This window comes from Macrotis lagotis, chromosome 1 (genome assembly GCF_037893015.1).
Source record: "Macrotis lagotis isolate mMagLag1 chromosome 1, bilby.v1.9.chrom.fasta, whole genome shotgun sequence".
Taxonomy (NCBI): Eukaryota; Metazoa; Chordata; class Mammalia; order Peramelemorphia; family Peramelidae; genus Macrotis; species Macrotis lagotis.
In genome coordinates, this window is record NC_133658.1 from 273,482,203 (window position 1) to 273,506,817 (window position 24,615).

The window sequence follows — 24,615 nt, forward strand, 5'->3', positions numbered from 1 at the left end:
TCTATTTTCAGTTTTCTTGACAAAGATACTGGAGTGCTTTGCTGTTATTTTTCAGTTTATTTTACAGAAGATGAAACTGAGATGAACGGGGTTAAGTGACTTGCCCAGTTTACTATGTATCTGAGGTCAGATTTGAATTTCCTAATTCCAGGCCTGATGTTCCAACCACTGTGCCATCTAGCTACCCACTGCACATGTATAATATATATCAAATTGCTTGCTTTCTCAATAAGATGGGAAGAGAGGGAGTAAGGGAGAATATTTGGAATGAAAATTAAAAAAAAAAGAATATTCAGAGGCAGCTAGGTGGCACAGTGGATGGAGTACCAGTCCTGAAATAAGAAGGATCTGAGTTGGAATCTGGCTTCAGATATTTACTGGCAATGTGACACTGAACAACTCTCAGTGCCTCAAAAACAAAATGAATGTTCAAAATTGTTTTTACATGTAATTGGAAAAATATTAAAAAATGAAAAACAATTGGAATCTTTTTCTCCATTCTCAAATTGGATATTGTTCAGCTTCTACTTCCATCTTAGAAAACTTCTATTTTAGTGACTTTCAGAGAAACAGTCTGCTATCCTTTTGACATGATTGAATTAGGGAAGAGAGGAGGGGGGGAAAGGGAGAGAAGAAAAGAGGAAAAAAAGAAGGGGTGAGAAGAGGATGAGGAAGGAAAATAGAAAGAATGAAGTAGGGAGAGAAGAAAAGATGTGGAGAAGAAAAAATGAAGAGAAAAAGAAGTGAGGAGAGAAGTGAGGAGAAGGAAAGAGAAAGGTCTGGGAAATTAAAAAAAGGGGTGGGGAAAATGAGAAGGGAGAGGGATGGGCATACTTTCCTGCTTCAGCAATGACATCATAACCTCCACTGGACTTTCATAACGTCCCCTAGGACAAGATCCTATGCAGCTAGGAACTTGCCTCCTTTCTCAGAGTTCTGGAATGTAAATGGACACGTCTTCCCTTTCTTCCCTTTTGGACCAGTCTGCAACGAAGTTTCTTTGAAGGAGAAGGTTTGTGATGGAACCTAATTCCCATGTACTTTAGGGCACTTTTCTCGGGGTAAGAGGTGCAGGGAGAAGGAGAGGAGGAGGAGGTTAACTTCTGAGAGGCTGTTATGGGCAGAATGAGAGTGTGTAGCTTTGGGTATATATATTCCAACTAAGATTGACACAGAGACCAAAAAATGTCTAGCAAGTTAGGAATAAAATTTAAATTTTATGAGTTTTGGAACTCTTAGGAGTAAAATTTTAGAAAAGATGTCCCAAAAGGAAGCTGATGCTAGCTAGCAAGTCTGACTGCTTGTTGAAGACCATTGAAAAAAATAAGAAAAGCATTGAACCCAGGACTTCAGGGTATTAATTTCAACTCAATATGATCTTTGTGTCATAATATTTCTGAAGTTGTACAATAGAAAAATGATACTTAGTAAGGGTAAATTGATATCATAGATGTGAAAGTGTATTTAAAGACAAAACTAAATGTTTAGGGCTTCACAACGGAATGGGAATCTACATGTGAGTAGGCTTGGGGCTTGCCATTGAGGATTATAACTCCCTATTAGCAAAGACTCATTCAATTCAATATTACACTGCTGTGCATTTCAAATATCAAGGGTCTGAGGGCATTTGGATGGGATAAAATGAGGGTGATGACTTTGGGAACCGACTGAGATTAGCCTAAGAGATCCCTGGGCATATTGAATCCAGGGAAACTGAATAAAGCTGTGGAGGGTCCTGAATTCTCATAATTAAATTGTTAGGGCATGGAGTAACTGTTACCTTTAGGATTGAGTTCCCTTCTCTCACAGTTATAACAGTAACTCATTGTGGGGTTCTTTCACACATGTAATCAAGAAGTCACTAACTCAAATTCCCTTCAAAAATGGAGGAAGAAATTCCAAGGATATTCATAAGCATGGACTCTATAGATGTTGACTCACTTGAAATAGGTACTATTGAAAGCTATAGTGCTTTTGTTGAATGTTTCAGTGCATTATCCTGTTTGCTTCTAACTTCCAAATCTTCTTCCCTTACTATATATCACTCAAAAACTTCAGGATTTGTGCTTTTCTTTGCACATCTCTGCTCCCAAGCAATGTCTGAAGTTTCTTTATCCTAGATATAAGAATATCAATGGAAAATTCTCACCTTATCCACTGAAACCTCTCTAGCAACAAGAGATAGATGACCATAAATAGGACTTAGTGCTAATTAGAAAACTCACCATTTATACTATTCTCCCCCAAAGGCAGAAAATAAAATGGTCTCTCTGGGAAATTGCATCCTGATAGCTGGTTATCTCGGTATCTATCTCTCTGTGTTTTGACCTGGAGATAGGCAGATAAAAATGCTAGTAATTAGAGGGTGAGAGGAAGAGAAGAAGAAAATGAATTGTTTTTCATCCTGTCTAGAGATAGAAAGGGAAACCAGTTGATATCTAGATGACCCTGACAGTCTAGTTTTTACAACTGTCGCCTCCAGAAAGATAAATGTATCCCAAAACATTGGTGTCTTTTGAGAGCGGTTGGAAGCAGACTGAAGCAACTCTCTTCTCAATTGGATATGCTTCCTCCAGGAGAAGAGATTTCAGTGTCAAACTGCTTTCTGATTCATTCCTTTTAAACCAAGGACTATTGGTCAAGGTCCCTCCAAGGCATGACATTTGAAGGAGATGTTGGCTTCACATACTTGCAGTAGGATCTATGGCTGATTTATGACACAAAACAGATGTACAGATGAAATCTCCTGCTCTTTTCCCAGGCCCAGAGTGCCATGACAGCCCAAGTATGCATCTACATCTGGTTGGTCTGGGCCTCAGTGTTGGACCTCATCCATGGACAAGGAACTGGTAAGCAATAGAACCATAGACTCAGAACCATCCTAGAAGGAACCTGAGAAATCACCTAGATTAATTTTCCTTTCCACTGGGAATCTTTTGTGTGCTCTACTAGGCAACTGGTTATATAGTCTATCCTTGAAAACTTCCAGTATAGGGAGCTCAGTACATTCTAAAACCTCTATGTTAGATACCTGACTATTAGCTTTTGTTAACAAAATTCTTCTTCATATTAAGCCAAAATTTGCCTTCTTTTAATTTCCACCCATCAGCCTTAGTGTTGCCTTTCAAAGCCAAATGAGACAAATTATTTTTCCCTACTTTAGAAGATATGACTTTTTTCTCTGAGCTTAGATTATAAAAGTGTAAATTGTAAGCCTCTGGATTATTAGGTGTGGAAGGGACCTTAGACTAATTTTAAACTAATTCCTTCAATTTACAGATGGCAAAACTGAGGGAGATAGAATAGAGTGGGTGAAATCGCTTGCCCCAAAGTCACACCTATCAGAAGTGGTATATCAAACCTAGGACTCTAAATTCAATTCTCTTTTCACTGCCTCATCATCCCTGGTATTCAGTTCAATAGGGAATTAGCAAAAAAGACTCAGTTGTACTTATCCCTGATCCAAGACAGTGTTGACTATACATTTTCAGGGCCAGTGGAGTAGATACAGGTTCAGGATTGGATTCTGTGATAAATGTCAAATAACCAGGGAAGTCTCATTTTCATGGACAGCCTTCAATGCAATTGGAATGGGAATGAGTGAATTGAGTTTTCACTGAAGTTGTTGTCTCCAGAGGTAGGTAGTGCATGGATGAATTCATGCATAATGTTTGCTTTATGAGCTGGACTTGACTGCCTACTCACAAGCCAGGGTTCTGTTTGTCTGCCTAGGAACAGCACTGGGGTTGGATGCTGACTTCAGCCTGTCTACACAACAGTGCTAGTTAAATTTGATGTAAAGTTTAATTTTATCCAACATCAAAAAGTCAGGATTGGATTTTCCAGCTGCAAGCTTCAAAATGGAAATTTAAGCTGAGAGTGAAGAAGGATGATTAAAATCAGTGCTAACACTGCTGGTGAATGTAGTATTGCCTGGGAGGAGGAGAATTCAAGGAGAATTCAATCCCATGCAAGCTGCATTTATTAAACAGTTGCCATAAACCTAACTCTATGTGAGACATAGTTTAGAAGAGCTGTATGATGTATATTATCTTTATTTGATTTGATTTTAGTTTTTTGTTATGAATTTAAATATCAGTGAACATTTCAATGCAAATAAGTACAGAAAGAGGATTGCATAGGAAATGGAAAATTTCTGTGACATACAATTTGTCTTTAATAGAATATATATGAGATTTAACCACTTATTAACAAATTGCCCTTTTTAATGCCTTCCATGATTTTTTGTTTCAGTCTGTGTATTTTAAATATTTTATATATGTTTCTCTTTCCCCTCTCTCACTCTCTCCATTTTTCTCTCTTCCCCTTTCTTCTGTTTTCTTTCTTTATTGCATCTCTACTGCTATTCATACCCACTCTCCCCAATATCAAAGCTTTCTCATAACATATATAAATAAAACAAATCAATATGCTGACCATGTTTGATAGTGTATATCTCATTCAGCACCTCTAGTTCACCATCTATCTAACAAGAGATGGAAACCATGATTCATCATCAGGATTCTGAAGTCATGATTGATCACTGAATTGGTCAGTCTTTCTTTTTTCTTTTTTGCAAGGCAATGGGGTTAAATGGCTTGCCCAAGGCCACATAGCTAGGTAATTATTAAGTGTCTGAGGCCAGATTTGAACTCAGGTACTCCTGACTCCAGGGCTGGTGCTCTATCCACCTAGCTGCCTCTGGTTAGTCTTTCCAAGTTACTTTCCTTTGCATTATTGTGTCAAGTTCTCTTGGCGCTGTTCATTTCATTTGACATCAGTTCATACAAGTCTTCCCAAATTTCTTTGAATCATCATGCTTGTCATTTTTATGGCAAAATAATATTCTATTTCATTCACATATCACAATTTTGACATTAATATTATTCTCTTTTCTTTAGTACAAAGAAACCCCTAAGTGAGAAAATGTTGACAAAAATATAATGTAATCCCCTAGCAATGGAGAAAGGATCTTTAACTTCAGTTTATAGGGGGGAAACCCAGTAACTTGGAGATTAAATACTTTGGTGAAATTCACACAGTTTGTAAGTAGCAAAATGGAGAATCAAATAGAGTCTTCCTGATTTGAGGTTCAATAAATTGTTCCTTATTCCATATTTATTCTTCAACCTTCTGGACAAGAGGCAGGCTTTGACTCTAAGCTCAGAAGGTCATATTGGATCCTCTTTTAGATGGTGTCACCAGGCTCTGGGGAAGGCATGGGACAAAGAACAGAAGGCTTTTTAAAGAGATGAAACCCAAGTGCTCTGAGTATACAACTGGCCTTTTCAAAGTCTCCACCTCAAATTCTCTGATTGAGGAAATTCTTGCCTTTTAATTTGGGGGCTCCCAGGGAGATGATCATATCCTGAAGAGAGAGAGGGAGTTCTTAGATTCTTCCAGCTGTGAATCCCTCCATTGTCTCTTTCTACTGCCTCTCTTCCCTTTATAACTGTCCCCTTGAACACCCTCCCTTACATATTTATTTTCAAAGCAGTGAGAAGAAGCCAAGCTCTGTTCCTAGGTCTGGGTAGTCCAGGGAGCTAATGAATTTCATCCTTGTTTTTCCAAACAGCTAACCATATAACACAAGACTTCAAGGAGTTCCTGCTAAAAGCAAGGATGTTGACATGTCCTTAACTTTTCCTTTCAAGGATAGTTGTCTAAAACTGATTCTGTCCCCAAGAGGACAGATTCTGAAACTAAATATCAGGGTCTTTAAGCAATGCTATTTTCTCTTCTCTATGGCAAGAATCACAGGGTAGTTTTCCCTAATTCATGCTAAGGATACATGTATATCATCTTTGTTTTCCCTGTCATGAGGACCTAAACCATATCTATATGAGGAGAGTAGACAAGGAGAAATAGCTTTCCTTTTGGACTCTATACTCCATTTATGTTCCCCTGAATCCATAGTCTCAATTATTCACTATTTGTGGATTATTTATCTGGTTAGTTATTTCTTTAACATTTTCCTTTTCAAAATTTTTATTGATACCTTTAGTTTTTATTTCACCTACACTTTCCATTGAATCCTTTTTTCTCTTCCTCTCCTGAGAAGACCACCCTTTATAATAAAGAATTTTTTAAATGAAGAAAAATAAGTCAGTAAAACAAAACACCGTAAAAAGTCTGACATTCTATGCAATGTTCCACATTTGGAGACACACACACCTACGAAAAGAAGCAAGGAGAATTGTTTTCTCATATCTTGTCTTTCAGACTGCTTATTGTAATTTTATAATATTAAATTTTGATAATTTTGTGATTGTTCTTTTTCATTTACATTGTTAAAATCATTGTGTATATTTCCCTTGTATTATTTATTTCACTTTACATCAGTTTCATATGTCTTTCCATCCTTTCTAATTCTTCATGCTTATAATTTTCAATGGCAATCTAGTTTTCTTGTCTTTACTACTCCAAAAGTGCTCCTATATTCATTTTGGATTATATAGAGAATTTCTTTTTTGTCATTGTCTTCTTTAATGTATATGTCTAGAAGTGGAATCTCTGGGTAAAGATAAGAATGTTTCAGTCTCCCTATTTGCATAACTTCTAATTGCTTTCCAGAATGGAATGACTATTTCCATCTTTTGTCATCTTTGCTAATTTTCCAGGTATAAAGTAAAACCTCAGAGTTGTTTTGATTTGCATTAATCTTATGATCAATAAAAATGATTTTGATTGTTTCCAATTCTTATTTTGAAAATTATTAATTCATATCTCTTTACTCCTCTGTTGGGAGATAGCTCTTAGATTTATATATTTCTATCAGTTATCTATATATCTTAGACCTTGTCATAGATTTTTGATACAAAACTTTTTCTTTCCACTTAATTGCTTCCCTTCTCATCCTTCCCATCTCATGTTTGTGCATTTAACATTTCAATGTTAAATGATCAAAATTATCTATTTTATGTTTAGCTATTGCCTCATCTGATTTTTAAGAATTCACACCTACCCCTAACTGAAGAATTTCTAACTATAAGGTAGTATTCCTCCCTGAACATCCCATTCTTATCTTTCCCACACTCGAGGTAATAGAAGTCCAAGAGATTGTAGAATTTAGAGTTGAAAGTAACTTTTGAGATCATCTTGTAAAACCTAATTTGACTAATGAGGGGACTAAGGCCTTGAAATCCCAAGGTAGTTAGTGATACAGAAAAGATTCAAACCCTGATTTCTGGAAGCTGATTTCAAATCCTATATTATTTCCATTATAGTCAGGAAGCCAATTATAATAAGTAACTATTCATTGAGATTATAATATGTGCTAAATTCCATGGTTGACCTAAGGGTGATTTAAAAGGAGCAACATCCTTTTCTTCAAGGAATTCAAAATCTAAGAGAGGAAATGATATTTAGATAGAATTAGAAAACAATTTTGGCTAGCTTATTAAGTGGTTATTTTTTATTTTGTTATGTTGGTCATAGTAGTAACTATGGAATATTGAAAGACATCCATCTTATAGATTAAAACTCTATGGAAGTGCGGGCGACCTGAGGGTGCTATGGCCGCGCGGTTTGCCTTCAGGCTCCCCCGGAGCTTGTGGATATCCTCGCCGCGGGGTCCCGCCGCCCCCTGGGGCTTCGCTTTTCGGGGGTACGCTAAGAAGCTGGTCATAAAAGGAGGCAGAGGTAAAGCTTTACCCGCAGAGGCTCTGAAGGACCCAGATGTATGCAAGGACCCCGTCCTGCTTACTACACATGCCATGGGGGTGAACATCTACAAAGAGGGCCAGGATGTGTCCCTGAAGCCAGACTCAGAGTATCCAGATTGGCTTTTTGAGATGAACCTGGGGCCACCCAAGACACTGGAGGAGCTGGACCCTGAAAGCCGGGAGTACTGGTGGCTCCTACGGAAACAGAACATCTGGAGGAACAACAAGTTGAAAAAGAACAAGAAATTGTGACAGAGGACAACTAGGACTTTGGTGTCCCTGTTCCCAGACATGCTATGATAGGACTTCCCCTAGGGACTCTCTCACTGGCCCTCACTAACCTAGGTCTCTCCCCAGGACAAAACTTTGGGCAGCAGGGGAGAAGGGAGGAGGCTACAGACAAAAGGGTTTTCTTCCAAAACCTATATTTTTCTGGGGGGGGGGTGGGAAGCAAGAAATGGAAGAGATAGCTCTTTGCCTTCTATTCTTGGACCATGATTCTTCATGTCCACCTCTCATCTTCCCTTCTGAGATAACCCCTGTGCTGTGAGGCTGTCTGAGAGGAGCTGAGCCCAAAGGCAGTTGAATAAAACCCTCCCAGGAGATTCTTTGGGAGTAGAATGAAAAAAAAAACTCCATGGAGATTCATAGAAGAGAGAAAAGAAGCATGTGGGAAGACAATATGCATCCTTGGAGTGAATGCCAACACTGTTAGTTCAATAGATTCATCAAAATGCTGAGGTTTATAACTAAATGTTCACATCACACAGTGTAGACTAAAAATACTATAGGAATAAGAGAAGGGCTATAAGTACTGAGAAGCAGAGCTGGGAATGAGTTGGGCTTTGAAGGATGAGTGGAAATTGAATAAATCCAGGAGAAGAGAAAAGGTAATCCAGATATAGGAACAATTTGAGCAAAGGCACAGTGGTGAGGATAATATAGGAATAGAATAAAGGGATTTAGATCTGAGAGGAATTTAAGAGAATACCAAGTCTCTGTTCCTCCACAGGAGGAAGCTGAGGTCCAGAGAAGTTATGAAACTTGTGCAATGTTACCCACTCTTAACACTTTCAAGCCAGTGCTATATCCATGAGATCTGTCCTTGACTTCCTTCAGAACTAAACCCTTCTACATGAATCTTTTTCTGATCCTCCTAATGACTAATTGTCTTCCCTTTTCAAATTTCCTGGGGATTATTTGGGTAAACTTTATTCTGTGTAAGCTTATTTATGTGCATATTTTCTCCCCTAATAGAATGTGAGCTGATTGATGTTACAGATTGCTCCAACCCTAGCACTTGGAAGAGTGTGGTATATAATAGATGCTTAATAAATGCTTATTGCTTGATTGATCAGAGGAATGGATGAAGGTGAGGTGGGGTGGTGGTGGTGGTGGTGGCTGCCCTTAAGCCAATATTTTATGTTAGAATGTAAGAGTGGAGAAGTATAGGCATGTGAAATTTTACAATCTATAAATCAGAGAGAATTAGAGGCAAATCCGTATTCTATCCTGCTGCTTCATTACCTCCGACATAGTCAGGGCCAATAAGACTTTAAGGTAGGTCTATTTGCTATTCTTATAATTTTTTCTTTTTTCCTCATTAACACAGAAGTAATGGAGAGTTCTAGGTTAGTCTTAATAGAATCTAATTCAGTTCAACAAACTTGTTTTTTTGTTAGTACCTCCTATGAGTTAGGGCACTGTGTCTGCCCTAAAAGTGAACCCAGGGGCAACTAGGTAGTGCAGTGGATACAGCATTGGCACTAGAGTCAGGAGAACCTGAGTTCAAATATGACCTCAGACACTTAATAATTACCTAGTTGTTCAACCTTGGGTAAGTCACTTAACCACATTGCCTTGCCAAAAAAAAAATAATCTGAGGGGAAGCTTGATTGGTCATTAAAAAGACTGGAAGTTTTAGAGCTGTAAGAGTTCTTAAAGATCATCTAGCCTAACCTTTTCATTTTGCAGATGAAGAAATTGAGGTCCAAAATAGGTCCCCTAGGAAATAAGTATCAGAGATGGGATTCAAAACCAGACCTCTTAAGTATAAAGTTAGTACTCTTCTCACTACACCACTTCTATTGCACCTCAATGTCTCCATCAGCAGTTTCTTGCCCCTGGGTTGTGTCTGTATGCCTGGGCTAGGAAATCCACATCTGTGTCCTGCCCTAGGGCCCTCAGATGGGGACAAGCTGCCAGCTGCTGCCTCAGCTCTTTCTGTCGTAAGTAATTTCTCATGCTCTTCCAGGCATAGAGTCTTCTTTTTGCAGCTGGCCTGAACCAGTTTCCTTGGGGGAAAATTTACTTGAAAGTGGTTCCCCTTAGGATATCCATACCCAGGTTTCCCATTTCATTTCTCACATACAAGAACCATTTTCAACATAGATGAAGTTTTAGATTTATATGTTGCTTTGCAGATCATTTTTGGTATGTCAGTCTTCTGTGATAATAAGGTTTGAGCATCTATCCTGCTCCCATCCTATCCTCCCACTCACTCTCATGCTTCACACACACACACACAGACACACAAACACATCCATAGAGATTTTGAGGGAAGAACTATTTCCCCCTTAAGAGGTATGGTTTTGTTTTTAATTTTGTAAGACAATAAGGTTAAGTGACTTGCTCAAGGTCACACACTAGGTAATTATTAAGTGTCTGAGGCTGTATTTGAATTCGAGTCCTCCTGACTCCAGGGTGGATGCTCTATCTATTAAACTAGCTACTCCAGAGTTATGGTTTTTAAGCACTGCATAACATCACTTGTTTTTTTAACTCCTACAAAAATTATTATTCCCTATCTCTTCAAAAATTTTTTTCAAATAATTTTCTTAGATATTTTATTTAAATAAAATTAGGAATTTTTATTTTATTTATTTATAATTTTATTTGTAATTATATATATTATAACTAACAAATCTTTAACATAATAAATAACAATATAGATATATATGCAGTTTTATTTATTGATAATTTATTAATGCTCATATTTCTAATAAAAACCCATAATCATAATATTGTGATGGATGTGATTGTTTTTCAGTCCAAAGTTTCTAAAACCATAGTGTCATTAATGATATTGTTACTTCTTTTTCATCCACTTATCTAGAACATTATTTGTCTTTATAATACCCAGAATAGGAAAAACTCATTTAATATTAATAAACTATTGCAAATAGTGTACATATGTCATTTAATTTAACAAACCTAAGAGCCCTATATTCACTCACAGTACAAACATAACTTTTTCTGATTCAAAAGCTTATTTCAACTATCACAAGAAAAGTCTATTAACAATTCTTATTCAGGTGTAACAAGACTGAATGTATCAAAATCATTCTTGGTAAACTAATTCCTTACATATAATATTTAGAAATATGTGTTGAACATACAATAAAAACTTTTTCTGTTGGCAGGCTAAGTGATTAAAAATCAGATCTTTATTTGCTTTTATTTCATTTGACAATCAGAGATTTTTAACATTGGAAAACAAAATGATTAATTTTTAGATGCATTTGTAAATGCAATCACTATCTTTCTGATCATGATCTTTCTTTCAGATCATGAATTTCTATTTATTTAGAATTATTCAAAAATATTTACTAAATATGCAGTTTGAGAAGGAAATTTCTGTCCAAAAATTAGTTTGCTTCACCTTAATTATTATTATTATTATTATAAAGCATAACTTCCCCTTTTGATTAAACATGCTTCAAAGTACTGTAACTTGAGAAAGCTATCTTGTTTCATAGTAGATAAAAAGCAGACATCAGTCATGGGTTCAAGTCCTGCCTTTACACATATTGGTTGTATGGTCTTGGATAAGTCACTTGACCTCTCATTTTCCCAATAAACTCTGTAAAACAATAAATTTCAGAGGAAATGTTCATATTCATTACTAATAGGAGTTTCATCATTGGAAGCTTTATGCACCAGTGAAATCTTCGGTCCTTCTCAAAAAAAGTAGCTCTTAAATCATATTTCTTAAGATGTACCAGTATCTGTGAAACATTCAATATGTCCAAATTTCATAAAGTATCAATTTTTAAAGGAATACTTATAGATTTGTGTTTGTCCTGATAATTAATGAGCTCCCTCAATATTGAGTCTAATACAATCCTCACACGTTATATAATTTTCATTAAAATTTCATTAAAAATTCCATTGATTGTGTTAGAATTTTCCCTTGATATGACATTGTTGTCAATCAGTTTGGAAAGTGACTAATTGCTATTAGCATCAACTCAACAACATAGCATATACATGTGTAATCAAATGATTATACATTCCACTTTGTCCCTGCTGCTCTGCCTAATTTCAATTCCAAGAAACAAGATGCTTTTTCCAGGATAGGCTAAAGACTTTTTTTCCCTCAGAAAAAATTTTTTAATGCATAATACACATAGAATTACAAAGAAAACCAAAGGTAAGTGAAAACAAAAATGTAATTTTTTTTTTTTGCCATCCAAGTTCACAGATCTCTTGAAATCTATCCATGATAGACTCCTAAGTTCAGAACTGGTGTAGAGGGAAAGATAAATTCTGTTTAGGAGATGGAATAAGTATGATAAGAAAACATAAAAAGCACTTTGAGTGGTCCAAGGATCCCTTTTCTAAAACTCCTTCCCTTTCTTGTAAGTCCTTTAAGATTAAATAAGTATCCCTGAACGGTCAGAGAGGAGCTAAAGTGTTAGATGTGCTCCTTCTCTTTTTTCTTTTTTTTAAATTTATTTTTTATTAAAGATATTATTTGAGTTTTACAATTTTCCCCCAATCCTGCTTCCCTCCCCCAACCCCCCCCCCCCCAGACAGCACTCTGTCAGTGGGCTAAAGACTTCTAATGTCATCATCACACTGCTCACTCAAGCCTGAACACCATCTCCCTCAACTTCCTCTCCCATCTAACTAGAGGGTAGAATACCAAGCTCCTTCCAGAGTCTTTCTTTTTAAATGGAAGAAATAAGTTTCAGCTCATTCCATTTTGCATCTGCTTCTCTTCCTGGATTTCAACTCCATGGAACTTGCTATATATCCCTTCATCCTCCCCATATCCTATTTTTCTGCTTCCTTTTCTATATTGCCTTCCCCAATAGGCTGTAAGCTTTTTGATGTCAGGTATATATTTCTTTTTCTTATTTGTTTCCCCAGTATTTAGCACAGTGTCTAGCGCAAAGTCGTTCTTAAGGTTAATGAATTGAAAAAAGAATATCTTTAAATCTGCTTTTTTTTTTTTTATCAATTTATAATACAAAATAGGAAGATTTGGGTCTGTCAATTGTTCAGTTACATATGAATAATTCTCTTACTTACCCTATTATCAGTGTTTGAATAGTTATTCAAAGCTGCTTTGAAAATGATTGACCAAGCATCTTCCCTAATATATCAATAATTTTATGTAGTGTTAACATTTCTCTTACCAATTCAGGCTTTTCAGATTTAGTGATACTGTAAACAATTTTATAAGATGCAAGAAATCCTTTTGATGCTACAGATAGTTTAAATTTTGTTTTTTGTTATTAAAAGCTTGAAATTTTCTTTTAGAAAAAAATTTATCTTATCTTGCCAATATATTCTGCATGTACACTTTTTTTAGTTTTTTTTTGCAAGGCAAATGGGGTTAAGTGGCTTGCCCAAGGCCACACAGCTAGGTAATTATTAAGTGTCTGAGACTAGATTTGAACCCAGGTACTCCTGACTCCAGGGCTGGTGCTTTATCCACTGCACCACCTAGCCGCCCCCTGCATGTACACTGTCAAGAGACTTTCAATGATTAGATTACATGCTTTCTGCAGCTGAAATATTTATACAACACAAACACAGCAATCTCTCTACTTGAGCAATAGCATTAAATGTGAATGTCAATGAAAGAATGAATAAAAATAATGAAAAATAATTTATTAAGTGCCTGCACTGTGCAAAGGACTATATCAAGACCAGGGGATAGAAATATAAAAGTGTCATCATCTCTACTATCTAGGATTGTAGATTCTATTAGGGAACCTAAAATAAGAGACAACACAAACAGGGGTATGATGACTAGAGACAGGTGTTTGTATAGGAGAATTCACAGGGATGGTGAGCAGAGTCAAAAGGGAGTTGATTAATTTACCAGTTCTAGCAGCAATGGCCAGAAGCTGGGGTAAGTTATGACACAGAATATGTTTTTGGTGAAATGTGAAGCATGTCTGGGATTAGTTGGGATGGACCATGTGAGTTTATTCACTAGTAAGGGTAGTGGATGAGGTCCTAGTGGAAACTTAAATTGAAGAGAATAAGTCACCTAGGTCTCCAGAGATCCAACTGTACAAAGGTATTGCAATGGTAAGATAGGTGACAATTATAGGGCTGGGGTAAAATGATAAATATAATGAGTAATATTTTTCTGGATTTGAGGCTTTTTACATTTTTCTGTATTTTCATTATTTAAACTTTAGTCTTTGTTTTTTTTTTTTTTTTTTTTAGGTTTTTGCAAGGCAATGGGGTTAAGTGGCTTGCCCAAGGCCACATAGCTAGGTATTTATTAAGTGTCTGAGGCCAGATTTGAACTCAGGTACTCCTGATTCTAGGGCTGTGCTCTATCCACTGTGCCACCTAGCTACCCCTCTAGTCTTTGTTTTTATTAGTCTCAGATACTCCATAGGATTTTCTTTTTGAACCAATTATATACTCATCAATCCTTAAAAGATATATTTCATATTAAAAGAATTAAAAACAAGAAAATCTAAGACTATAAAATTTAAATTTGTTGAAAATTCCTATTAGCTATAACTTCTTAAGTAATTACAATTTTAATTTCATTGCATTTCAGAATTGGAGGGAAAATTGGTTTACATTGTGCTTATCAAACAAAATGAATGACATTAGGAAATTTAACAAGTATTAAACTACTTTTAACCTCTACAAAAAGATTATTTAATTTGAAATTTCTTCATTTTATTTTCATATGTAGCAAGCACCAGAACAGTATAATTTATCTGTGCCATGAACTGCTCAAATGATGGTAGCTGATGGTGACTTTCTTGAGATCTCAAATCTCATACCTATTTCAGATTTGACCTCATCTACTTAAACCATAGTAACTGACATTCAGTCAATTAGTAACTATTTATTAAGCACCTTCATGTGCCAGTCACTGTGCCAGGTGCTATAGAGAAATAAAGAAAGGCAAAATACATTCCCTGTCAAGAAGGAGATTATAACATAATTGCTACATTACTTTCATTGTCAAAGTCAGTTTCAGTCTTGTTGATTTTGATTTGAACTTTGTTTTCATTAAAAAAAATAGAAGTTTTTACATAAGGAACTATATTAAAAATATAGAATAATTTGGTCATTGCTTCTGTATTCCTGCACCACCTCCTTAAGATTTAGAAGTTTCTCAGTTTGGTATACTTGAATACAAATCCTCATCTTTTCTCCATGAGCTCAGGGAGTCTAACTTCTCATACAGGGACCAGTCGACTGAGGCTGACTGTGTTGTCTGAAGACCGGCTCCAGATGAAGTGGAAGGAATCAGAAGGAAATACCAATGGCTATAAAGTTCAAGTAAAGCCCATGGCAGGTACTAAAGGCATAGTGGGATAGGGAGAATTTATATGGGGATATAAGGCTAGGCAAGGGAATGGGTTAGGCTGAGATACACATAGGTCTTCCTCTATGCCCTTCTTGGATGTGGGAATCTATTGTGCAAATATCTATTATCCTCAAGGCTGAGAAATTGGGACCTAATTTTTCAAGTGGCATTTGTTTTTTACTCAAGTATTTGGATTCAATTCATTCCTTCATTTTTATTTAACAAATTTGTTTTCAGTTGTTTTAGCAAAACCCTGGGCTTGGTGCTGAGGTAGATACAAAGATGGCTAAGGCAGTCTTTTTTTTTTAATTTGGTTTTTGCAAGGCAATGTGGTTAAGTGACTTGCTTAAGGTCACACAATTGGTAATTATAAATATATGAAGCTGATTTGAACTCAGGTCCTCTTGACTCCAGGGTTGGTTCTCTATCCATTGTGCCACCCAGCTGCCCCTGCCTAAGGCAGTTTTTGTCCTCAAGTATCTCATAGTTTCAAATATGATAGAAGTCACATTCTAGATATGATATGACAAAGATGTTTAATAACATTTGCAGATAGTAAATGCTTAATAAATATCTATCAAACAAGGCTTCAGAAGAATCTATAATCTCAGTGCTGGAAAAGACCTCAGAAGTCATCTAGTCTAGTTCAGATCTAGTGCATGAATTCTCCCTTCAGGAAAGGGGTATCAAAAAGGACTTCATAGAGGATGAGGCATCTACACACTTGAATTATGGGTAGGGTTTAAATAGATAAAGCTGTTGGAAGAAGACATTTAAGACTTGGGAACAGTATGAATAAGAGACAAAGTCAGAAAAGCAGGGTTATGTTCAGAGAATGGAAAACAGTCTGATTTGGCTAGAGCATAGGATACATGACAGTAAGTGTTTGGGCAATTCACACCTAATCCAAAGCCTACAATGTATGTGATAACTTCTCTACATTCCTCACCTAACCATTCAGAAGTATGTTCAGAGATAGGGAAGACCTCTGAGTGTTTGTTCTTTCTCTCTGGTCCTATTTGGAAGGAGGGAAATGAAGTAAATCAGGAAAATTAAAGACCTGAATGTTCTTTAAGTGTGAACACCCACCCTCAGATAATTGAGTGATGTGTTCCCACCCCCTACCAAGATAAAGCTTTTTAACCATAATTATTCTTTCTCCCTAAGGGGACTCAGAACAGGAAGTAATGCTGACTACTAAGACACCTAAAGTCACTGTGGTTGGACTGAGCCCCACCAAGGAATACACACTCCAAATATTTGCACTCAGTGGCTCTCGTGACACTCTGCTGGCCAGGAGGAGATTTGTGAGTAAGTTGTTCCTGCTGGGTAATACTGCTAAGGTTCTCCTCTGAGACTTTCTCTTAACTAATTCAGCCTCAAAAATTAGATATACACCAAAAAACTCTGGCAATGGATCAAAAACCAGAATGAATCTAGTGAGACAGTCTATACTATGAAAGTTGGCATGTAAAAGGATCTAATGGAAAAGAACCTTGAACTGAAAATTTATAGACCTCACTTCTAGGTCTAGCTCTGGACCTGTGGATTGCTGTGTGACTTTAGATATTATTTCCTTTCTGTGAGCCTCATCTCATTAATGATGGACTAAGACTAGATGATCTCTAAGGTCTCTTCTACCTCTAAAGTCTTGTAGTACCCATTAAAACCTTCTTTTCCTAGGGGAGGTTTTCTTAGGACTCTTGAGTATATTTGTCATAAGTAGGCCCTCATGAGAGGGGAAGCAGAAGGATGAAGTGAGTATTGGGGAAAGGTGGCAGAATCCCATACAATAGACTTATTGCTTCTAACAATAATTGATACTATTATCACCATTCTATGGATGAGAAAACTGAGGAGCAGAGAAATTAGGTAATTGGCTCAAAACCAAAGTCATGAAGTAAATTTGGGTAGAAGAAATCAGCATCCACAGTTTTCCTTAATTCTCTACCTCTTGGGAGAGGTGTGTGACATTGGGTGAGTAATTCCATCCCTGTAAGCTTCAGATTCCTCATCAGTAAGATGAGAATAACAATAAGCATCCTTCCCAGAAAAGACATTGTCTAAGAAGAAACAATGAATATGACAGAAGTTTTCCTTATATTCCTGTCATTGGCATTTGGCCCTGGATAATGTTTCATTTTAATTCTAGTTGAAGATTTGAAGAGCATCTCCATGGGCAGGAATAACCGGAAACCATCAGGGGAAAACTTGGAGTCCATCCCCTCTTCACTGGGAAATCATGAATTTGAGCAGCTTCCTGAAATTGAAGCAACTTCATCAACTTGGAGTGGCGTTTCTCCCACATTAGGTAGGTATAGAACCAGTGAGAGAGTTTGGAGATATTGATTTACAAAAGAGGAATATGAAGTCACTCAGTTTGGAGGTTGCCTAGTTATTTCTTGGATCTCAACATTGCTTAACTATAATTTCATTGACTGAATCCAGTCCACACCTAAATTGCAAGTCATCTGTGCTATGATACCATCATCATTATTATCACCATCATCAATATTTTGCAATTGTCATTGTTGCTATTTCCATTGTTATCATCATTAGTTTACATTTATGTAATGCATTATATAGATTATATAATTCAATCAATTTATTGAACATTTCTATGTGACTGTTCACATGTTAGGGAAGTTGAAGGTTAAAAAGATGGAAATACATGTTCCCTACATTCATGGATCATGAATGGTTTTGAATTGGTTTACACTCAAAACAAATACCAATTATATGCTACTTAACTGTAGGAATTCAGAGAAGGGAGAGAGTGGTGGTAGAATAAAAGTATTAGCAAGTCATATATAAGACCCAGAAGGTCCCAAACCCCAGTCCCAATTCTTAATCCCACTTGCTAGTCCTCAGATTCTCTGAAGCACACTACTGAATTATGGATCTTCCCTTTTCTATTGCTATCCCATGTGAAGCAGAAAAAGTCAAAGAGGAAGCTATTGAAGTCTCCCAAAGGAAACATTCTTCAAAGCCAGTTCCTATTCCAGTTGACATATGGGAAATTGTTCCCATGATGACAAAGTTTATAAAACACATCTAAGAACTCCAGGGCAGAGAAATTGGGACTCATCCTCTTAGAGGTCCAGGCCTATATTTTCTTGAGCAAACCACCAGCTCCCCAAGGATAAAGAGCAATATTTTACTATAAATCAGGACAGAAAGTGGTTGGATGATGTAAAATGGAAATAGTAAGGAAGAAAGTAGAGAAAAGATACTTGATATTTCTTAATGTCCTGGTCCTAAATCACTACTTGGATTTGTTGGGTGGGGTTGCACTTCTCCCATAATATTAAAGAACTACCTAATGTCAGATGGGAGAGGGAGAGAAAAGAAGGGAGAGGGAGAGGGATGGAGGGAGGAAGGGCAGGGGAGAGAGAAACACACAGACACACACAGAATGCTATTAGAGCTATGCACATGCAAATGTATGCATACACAACACAAACATAAAGACATACATGTTCACACAAACTATAAACTCATTGCGTTGTATGTGTATATATATACATACTGCATAACATACTGAATAACAAACAGAATAACATGTTTCATAGATATATCTATATATTTCTGATAGTTAACTAGTATTTATTGTAAAATAACTGGCAAGCACTGTTCTAAATTTTAGGGATGCAAAAAAAGTTAAAATAACTGTTCTCAAGGAACTTAGTCTGATGGAGCAGATAAAATGAAACAACTATGCACAACAGTATACATAATTAATGCATATACATACACAACACATATGAATGCATGCATACATCTCATGAAATGAGAAGTTTCCTAAGATCTGGGACTATATTTTTCTCCAGGAGATCTGCAGTTCTTCAAGATGAAAGATATGTATTTTTGCTATATATCAGGATAGAAAGTAGTTGGATAAAGTATAAGCCTTTTGTGGAGGCGACTACTCTAATCAGTTCAGGACCCTTCTAACATAAGCAGTCTGAGATTCTTGAAAGGGTAACCTGCACAGGAAAAGTTAAAAGAGGCATAGAAAACCAGCCTACAGAACATTAGGAGCTGTCCATGGTTCTGAGCAGACTCTACTCAAGCTCACTCTCACAGGCTACATGGGCATAATGGAAAACCAACTAGATTTGAATCCAAATGACTTGGTGAGTTTGAGTCCCAGCTCTGCTACTCATTCCTTGTGTGGCCTTGGACAAATCACTTATCCTTCAACTCCTTGGTTTTGTCACCAGTAAAATCAAGAGGCTGGAGTAGGTAAACCATAAAATTTCTTTCAACTCTAGATAAAGAATTGTTTGATCTCTCTGCTTCTTCTTAGCTGTCTCTGCCTCCATCATCCAAGGTCCCCAGTTCCACTGTAATACCTCTATTCCTGTGGATATAGTTTTCCTAGTGGATGGGTCCTGGAGTATTGGCCGAAGTAACTTCAGGCTCATCAGAGAATTCCTGGCCAACATCATCATTCCTTTTCACATTGCTCAGGATAAAGTCCAAATTGGTAAGTAAAAGGTTGTTCTCCTCTTGGACCTTCACATGTCCTTGTTGATAGATGTTGTAATTCTTCAAAAGTCATAACTAGAAGTTGGGGGTTCATTCTAGAAAAGCTTGATTCTTCCAGATTTTGAAATTAAAAAATATAATGGAGACTCCAGTGGCTAGAACTGATAAGTAGAGACAACAACTTAATGCTTTAGAGTGACATCAAATATGGAAACTTCAATCAGTAGCACCCTTCCCTTTTAGCTTTCCCTGGGGGAACTCCTTCAATTTCTTCATTAGCAAGAAGAAGCAGAGGTTGCATTTTTTGCATTAGACTGGTCAATCAATCACATGGCAAATGCTGAAGACTTTATATTCCTCCTCATGGAACATCCAAGCTGCAAACAAAATATCTGGTATTCTTAACCTGTTATATGTGAACTAGTTTTTCCCCTAAAATATTTTTAACTATTTCAATATGATTGATTTCCTTTTAAAATTAAATATATTTTATACATTTAAAAACATTTTTCTTTGAAGGGAACCACAGAATGCCAAGGGGATTTATGATATAAAAGGTTAAAAATCCTCTATAGGAATATTCTTTTGACAAGGGTCCAGCTCTGAATTTAGGGAAGTGGAAAATTTCCAGAAAAAAATGGATTACAAATTGGAGATATGGTCAATCCATCAATATATTGTACTGTAATAGGATCTTCCATCTGGGAGGGAATTTAGTACGTTTACTTCAGGAGAAATTGGAATTTATCACCTTCAAGAAATATCAGGAGCAAAAAAATTAGGATATAACCAAATATGTACAATGGCAGGAGAAACTATTTAAGGAATAAAGTAGTACCAAAGGGAAGCAATTCTGTTTAGAAGCACATCCCCCTTTCATTATGCAGCCCGATTGCCACAGCTATGGCTCCCTTCACCTTCTCTCAGGTTTGTCTCAATACAGTGGAGATCCTCGGACTGAATGGGACCTGAATTCATTCAGCACCAAGGAAGAACTTCTAGAAGCTGTGCGAAATCTCCGTTACAAGGGTGGTAACACTTTCACAGGTACCTTAGCAATATTTCTTTATCATTCTCAATAAGGGCTATTTCATTCCCCTTCTTCCTTGAATTCTTTTAAATATCCTTTCCTAAACATTCCTTAACCTAGGCTTTTATCATCTGCAAATCTTGGCACTCCAAAAGGACCTTCTTTTCCTATCAGACAGGTTGTTTATTTAATAGAATATGATGTATCTATATATATTCAATCACACATTGGTTTGCATATGTTCAAAAGTACTTTTAAGCTATGCGTATGTGTATGTCCTTATCTCACTTACTAGATTGAACTGCCCAACTGGGGCTTAAGTGTGCACAGAAGAGAACCAGGTATGTTGACCCACCAAGGCACAACTAGCCCATTCGGTATGCATACTTATGTCAGAGACCACAACTTTTCCACTGTTCTCTCCCTGGAGCACTTCCTAAGGGGTCCCCAAAATAAAATAAATGTGTGACTTCAGTTCAACGAGATGCATTAAATGCTTACTATGTGTAAACCACTATCCTTGGACCACAGGGCTATAAGGATGAAAAATGACAGAACCTGTGCTCTTAAAGAATTTACAGTAGGGAGGGATAAATTAAGGTGCACATAAAAATAAATTATATAAGGTAGAATGCAATAATGCTCTTGAAAGATGTGAGAAAAGAAGGATCACTTTTGGCTGTAGGAATGTGGGAAAGTTCATGGAAAAAGTGGTACCTAATCTGAACCTTGAAGGAAGAGAATGTTTTTAAAAAGCATGGATAAGGAGAGAGTGAATTCCAGGGTTAGAGGCCAGTATACTTGAGTTAAAGCTGAAGAAGTCAGTTGGAAACAGGTTATAAAAGACCTTAAATGCCAGGCTGAGAAGTTTGTATTTTGTCTCTGAGGCAATAGGAAGACACTAAAGGTTGCTATTGCTGTTATTGCAGCTACTTCTGATGTTGTTTTTGCTAAGTGGAGAAGGGAAATCATAAGACCAGTGTCTTAGGAAGATGATTTTGGTGGTAACTGTATGAAGGATGGCTTGGAAAGGGAAAAGATGGGAAATCAATTAGAAGGCTATAGCAGTAGGTCAGGCAAGAAATAATAAAGACCTGCATCAGATTAGGGATTATGTTTGTGGAGAAGAGGAATTTAATGTGAAAAATTATTGTTGAAGAATAATTGACAAGATTTGGCATCTGATTGGATATGGAGGGAGGAGAAAAAGTCAGAGAATGCTACAGTTTAAAGGGGAACCTTGAAATAAGGACAGATTTAAGGGGAAAGAGGAAAGATTTGTTTTTTACCTTTTGAATTTGAGATGCTGAGAGGACATCTAGAAGTCACTTAGTGGTACAAGTTCAGGTTTGTGGTGATTGATTAGAACTGAATATATAGATTTGGTAGTTATTTGAATAGAAAGGATAGTTTAACCCATCAGAGTAGCTAAGAATGCCAAGGATGAGAATACAGAGGAAAGAGATGATGGTTCAGGACAAAGTCTTGGAAAAGCCTTGGATTTAGGGGTTATGAGATGGACTGTGAACTTTCATAGAAGTATAAGATTGATTATTCAGATAACTGGAAGGAGAACCAGGAGTTAGTATCTTGAGAACTAAGGAAGGGGAAAATATATAGGAGGAAGAGTATAGTCAAAGTCTTCTCATTACTACAAGAAACAGCAATATTTAGTAGTTTCTATTTCTGCCCTTTAGCAAATATTTTTCTGGATACAAATTCCATCTAAGAACAAAAAGAGGAACAACAGAATGTATTAATTGTGTGACTCTTGGCAAGCAATTTTTACTTCCCTGAGACTGTTTTCTCACCAGTAAAATGTAGAAGTTTCCCTTCCAACTCTATCTCCTATATCCCTCAGAGAAAAACTTGAAGATTTTGATTCTAAGTATTATAGGAGTTTAGAGAAGGAAAAGATCATTGTGGGCAGGAGCATTCAGGGTTAACTTCATGAAAGAGGTGGTATATATATATATGTATATATATACATATATATATACATATATATATATATATACATATATATATATATATATATATATATATATATATATATATATATATATATATATATTGGTTTGTGACTCTGTGCTATCTTCCCTTAAGGTCTTGCACTAACTCATGTACTAGAACAGAATCTGAAGCTTGAAGCTGGGTGTCGCTCCGAGGCAGTTAAAATGGTGATTCTTCTGACTGATGGCAAGTCCCAGGATGATGCTCAGCTTGCTGCTCAAGTTCTGAAAGATCTAGGCATAGAAATCTTTGCCATTGGTAAGATACACATTAGAACCTTGCACTTTATCCTCTTTTTTTTAAAGACATCATCCATCAACCACATTGTGAGAGAAGAAAGTTGGATAAAGATTTCTGAATATTCTATGATAAACTTCCACTTCTAGGGAATGCAAAGTGCAGAGTATTTATGTTCTTTATTTTCTATTAAAGTCCAAATCCCAGGATTGTTTTAGAAGTCTGACCAATTGGCACCAACATAGGGAAGTGGGTGAAGGCTTTCTTCAGCATCTCCTTTCTATTCCAATTTCATGGCATCCTCTGCCCCATTCAGGAGCCCATTCTCTCTAGCCTTCACCATCACTATCATCAAGATCTAATCCCAGGAAAGTGTCTGTCTTTGTACACCTCAGTGATGAGTTATTGACAGTCATTGTATCCTTTCAAGGGGTATTTCCTTTTCTTTGGTTGTAGTATCACAGGGATTTGTCAAGCAAATGGAAGGGAAGACTTGATTTTCTCTGAGCTGCCTTCTAACTCAAACATACTGTTACTGTGTGGGATAAAGTCAATCAATCATCCAGTTAGTCTATCAGTCAGTTATTCTGTCAACAAACATTTGGGCTAAGAGCTATACCAAGTTTTAGGCATACAAAGAAAAATGGGGGAAGGGTGGTTTCTTGTCTCTGAGATCACACTTTGAAGGTGTGCCTTTCTTCTTTACCTCTTTTTAAGGCCCATCTAACTCCAAGGTATGCATTTATCAGTGGTGCTCTGGTGATGCTTGGCACTCCTGCTTAGACTGATCTGAGTGTTGTTTTGAGAAGACACTGATCAGCAATTATCTTAATAAGACAAACAGAGACACAGCAACCTCTCCCCAGGCATTTCTGTACACAGTTTAAATCAAATGAAGGTGATTATAGTTATCAGTTGTGGCACAATTTGGCCTCTTAGTGTGACATCCTATTAGTATGACGTGGGTGTGGGGGAGTAGTTGCAGCCTCCAAAGAGTAGGGAATAAGGAAATGTTATTTTTAAAGGAACATTTGGCTCTGTCCATGTTTCACTGACTTTATCTCAGAGTCTATTTCTGTAGTTTTATCTATCTGTGTCTGTCTGTCTCTCTCTGTCTGTCTTTCACCCTCTCTGAGCATCTTTCCCTTTTCACAAACTTGCATGCATACTCTTTGAGAATAAAGATTCCTGTTTTCTCTCCCCAAAAGCAAAACCAGAGAATGCTTTGAGCTTTTGGAGATGAAGGTATGGTATAACATGCTCTGATCTAGGAGTCCCAAGAGATCAGAATTCTAGTTCTAGCTTGATCTTTGCACACATGGAGAGAGGGTCAATGGAACCTCTGGAAATTCTGTTCTTGCCCACTGGTGTAGTGGAAAGAGTGCTGCTTCTTTTAGTCAACACACAATCAGAGGATGGGAATTCAAATCCTGCCTCTGACTTTTTATATGTAATGTTAGGAAAGTCTTTATTGGAACTCTGTTTCCTCATCTGTAAAATTAGAATTCTATGTTGTTCTAGATAACCTTTGAAATATCTTCCAGATTTAGATCTCTGATCCTCAGATATTTAAGGTTTAGGGCATATACAAAAGAATAAGG

At 36.7% G+C, this 24,615-nt stretch overlaps 2 protein-coding genes and 1 pseudogene across 2 annotated transcripts in view; all 3 read left to right on the plus strand.

Annotated features, from left to right (window-relative positions):
- Nucleotides 1-881: 881 nt before the first annotated feature.
- Nucleotides 882-20,880, plus strand: LOC141505006 (collagen alpha-1(XX) chain-like). Its single transcript, XM_074210464.1, has 7 exons — nucleotides 882-1,012; nucleotides 2,762-2,849; nucleotides 15,121-15,231; nucleotides 16,411-16,554; nucleotides 17,396-17,554; nucleotides 19,553-19,732; nucleotides 20,662-20,880. Exons 2-7 carry the CDS (start codon nucleotides 2,774-2,776, stop codon nucleotides 20,814-20,816), a joined length of 825 nt encoding a protein of 274 aa, XP_074066565.1. The 5' UTR covers nucleotides 882-1,012; nucleotides 2,762-2,773; the 3' UTR covers nucleotides 20,817-20,880.
- On the plus strand, nucleotides 7,515-8,096 carry LOC141516244 (large ribosomal subunit protein mL54 pseudogene; annotated as a pseudogene).
- Nucleotides 20,881-21,025: 145 nt separating the features above from the next.
- Nucleotides 21,026-24,615, plus strand: part of COL20A1 (collagen type XX alpha 1 chain) — a 35,788-nt gene continuing 32,198 nt past the window's right edge. The window contains exons 1-2 of the mRNA XM_074191767.1: nucleotides 21,026-21,029; nucleotides 22,871-23,035. Coding sequence (XP_074047868.1) covers nucleotides 21,026-21,029; nucleotides 22,871-23,035 — 169 coding nt within the window. The remainder of the gene's footprint in view (nucleotides 21,030-22,870; nucleotides 23,036-24,615) is intronic.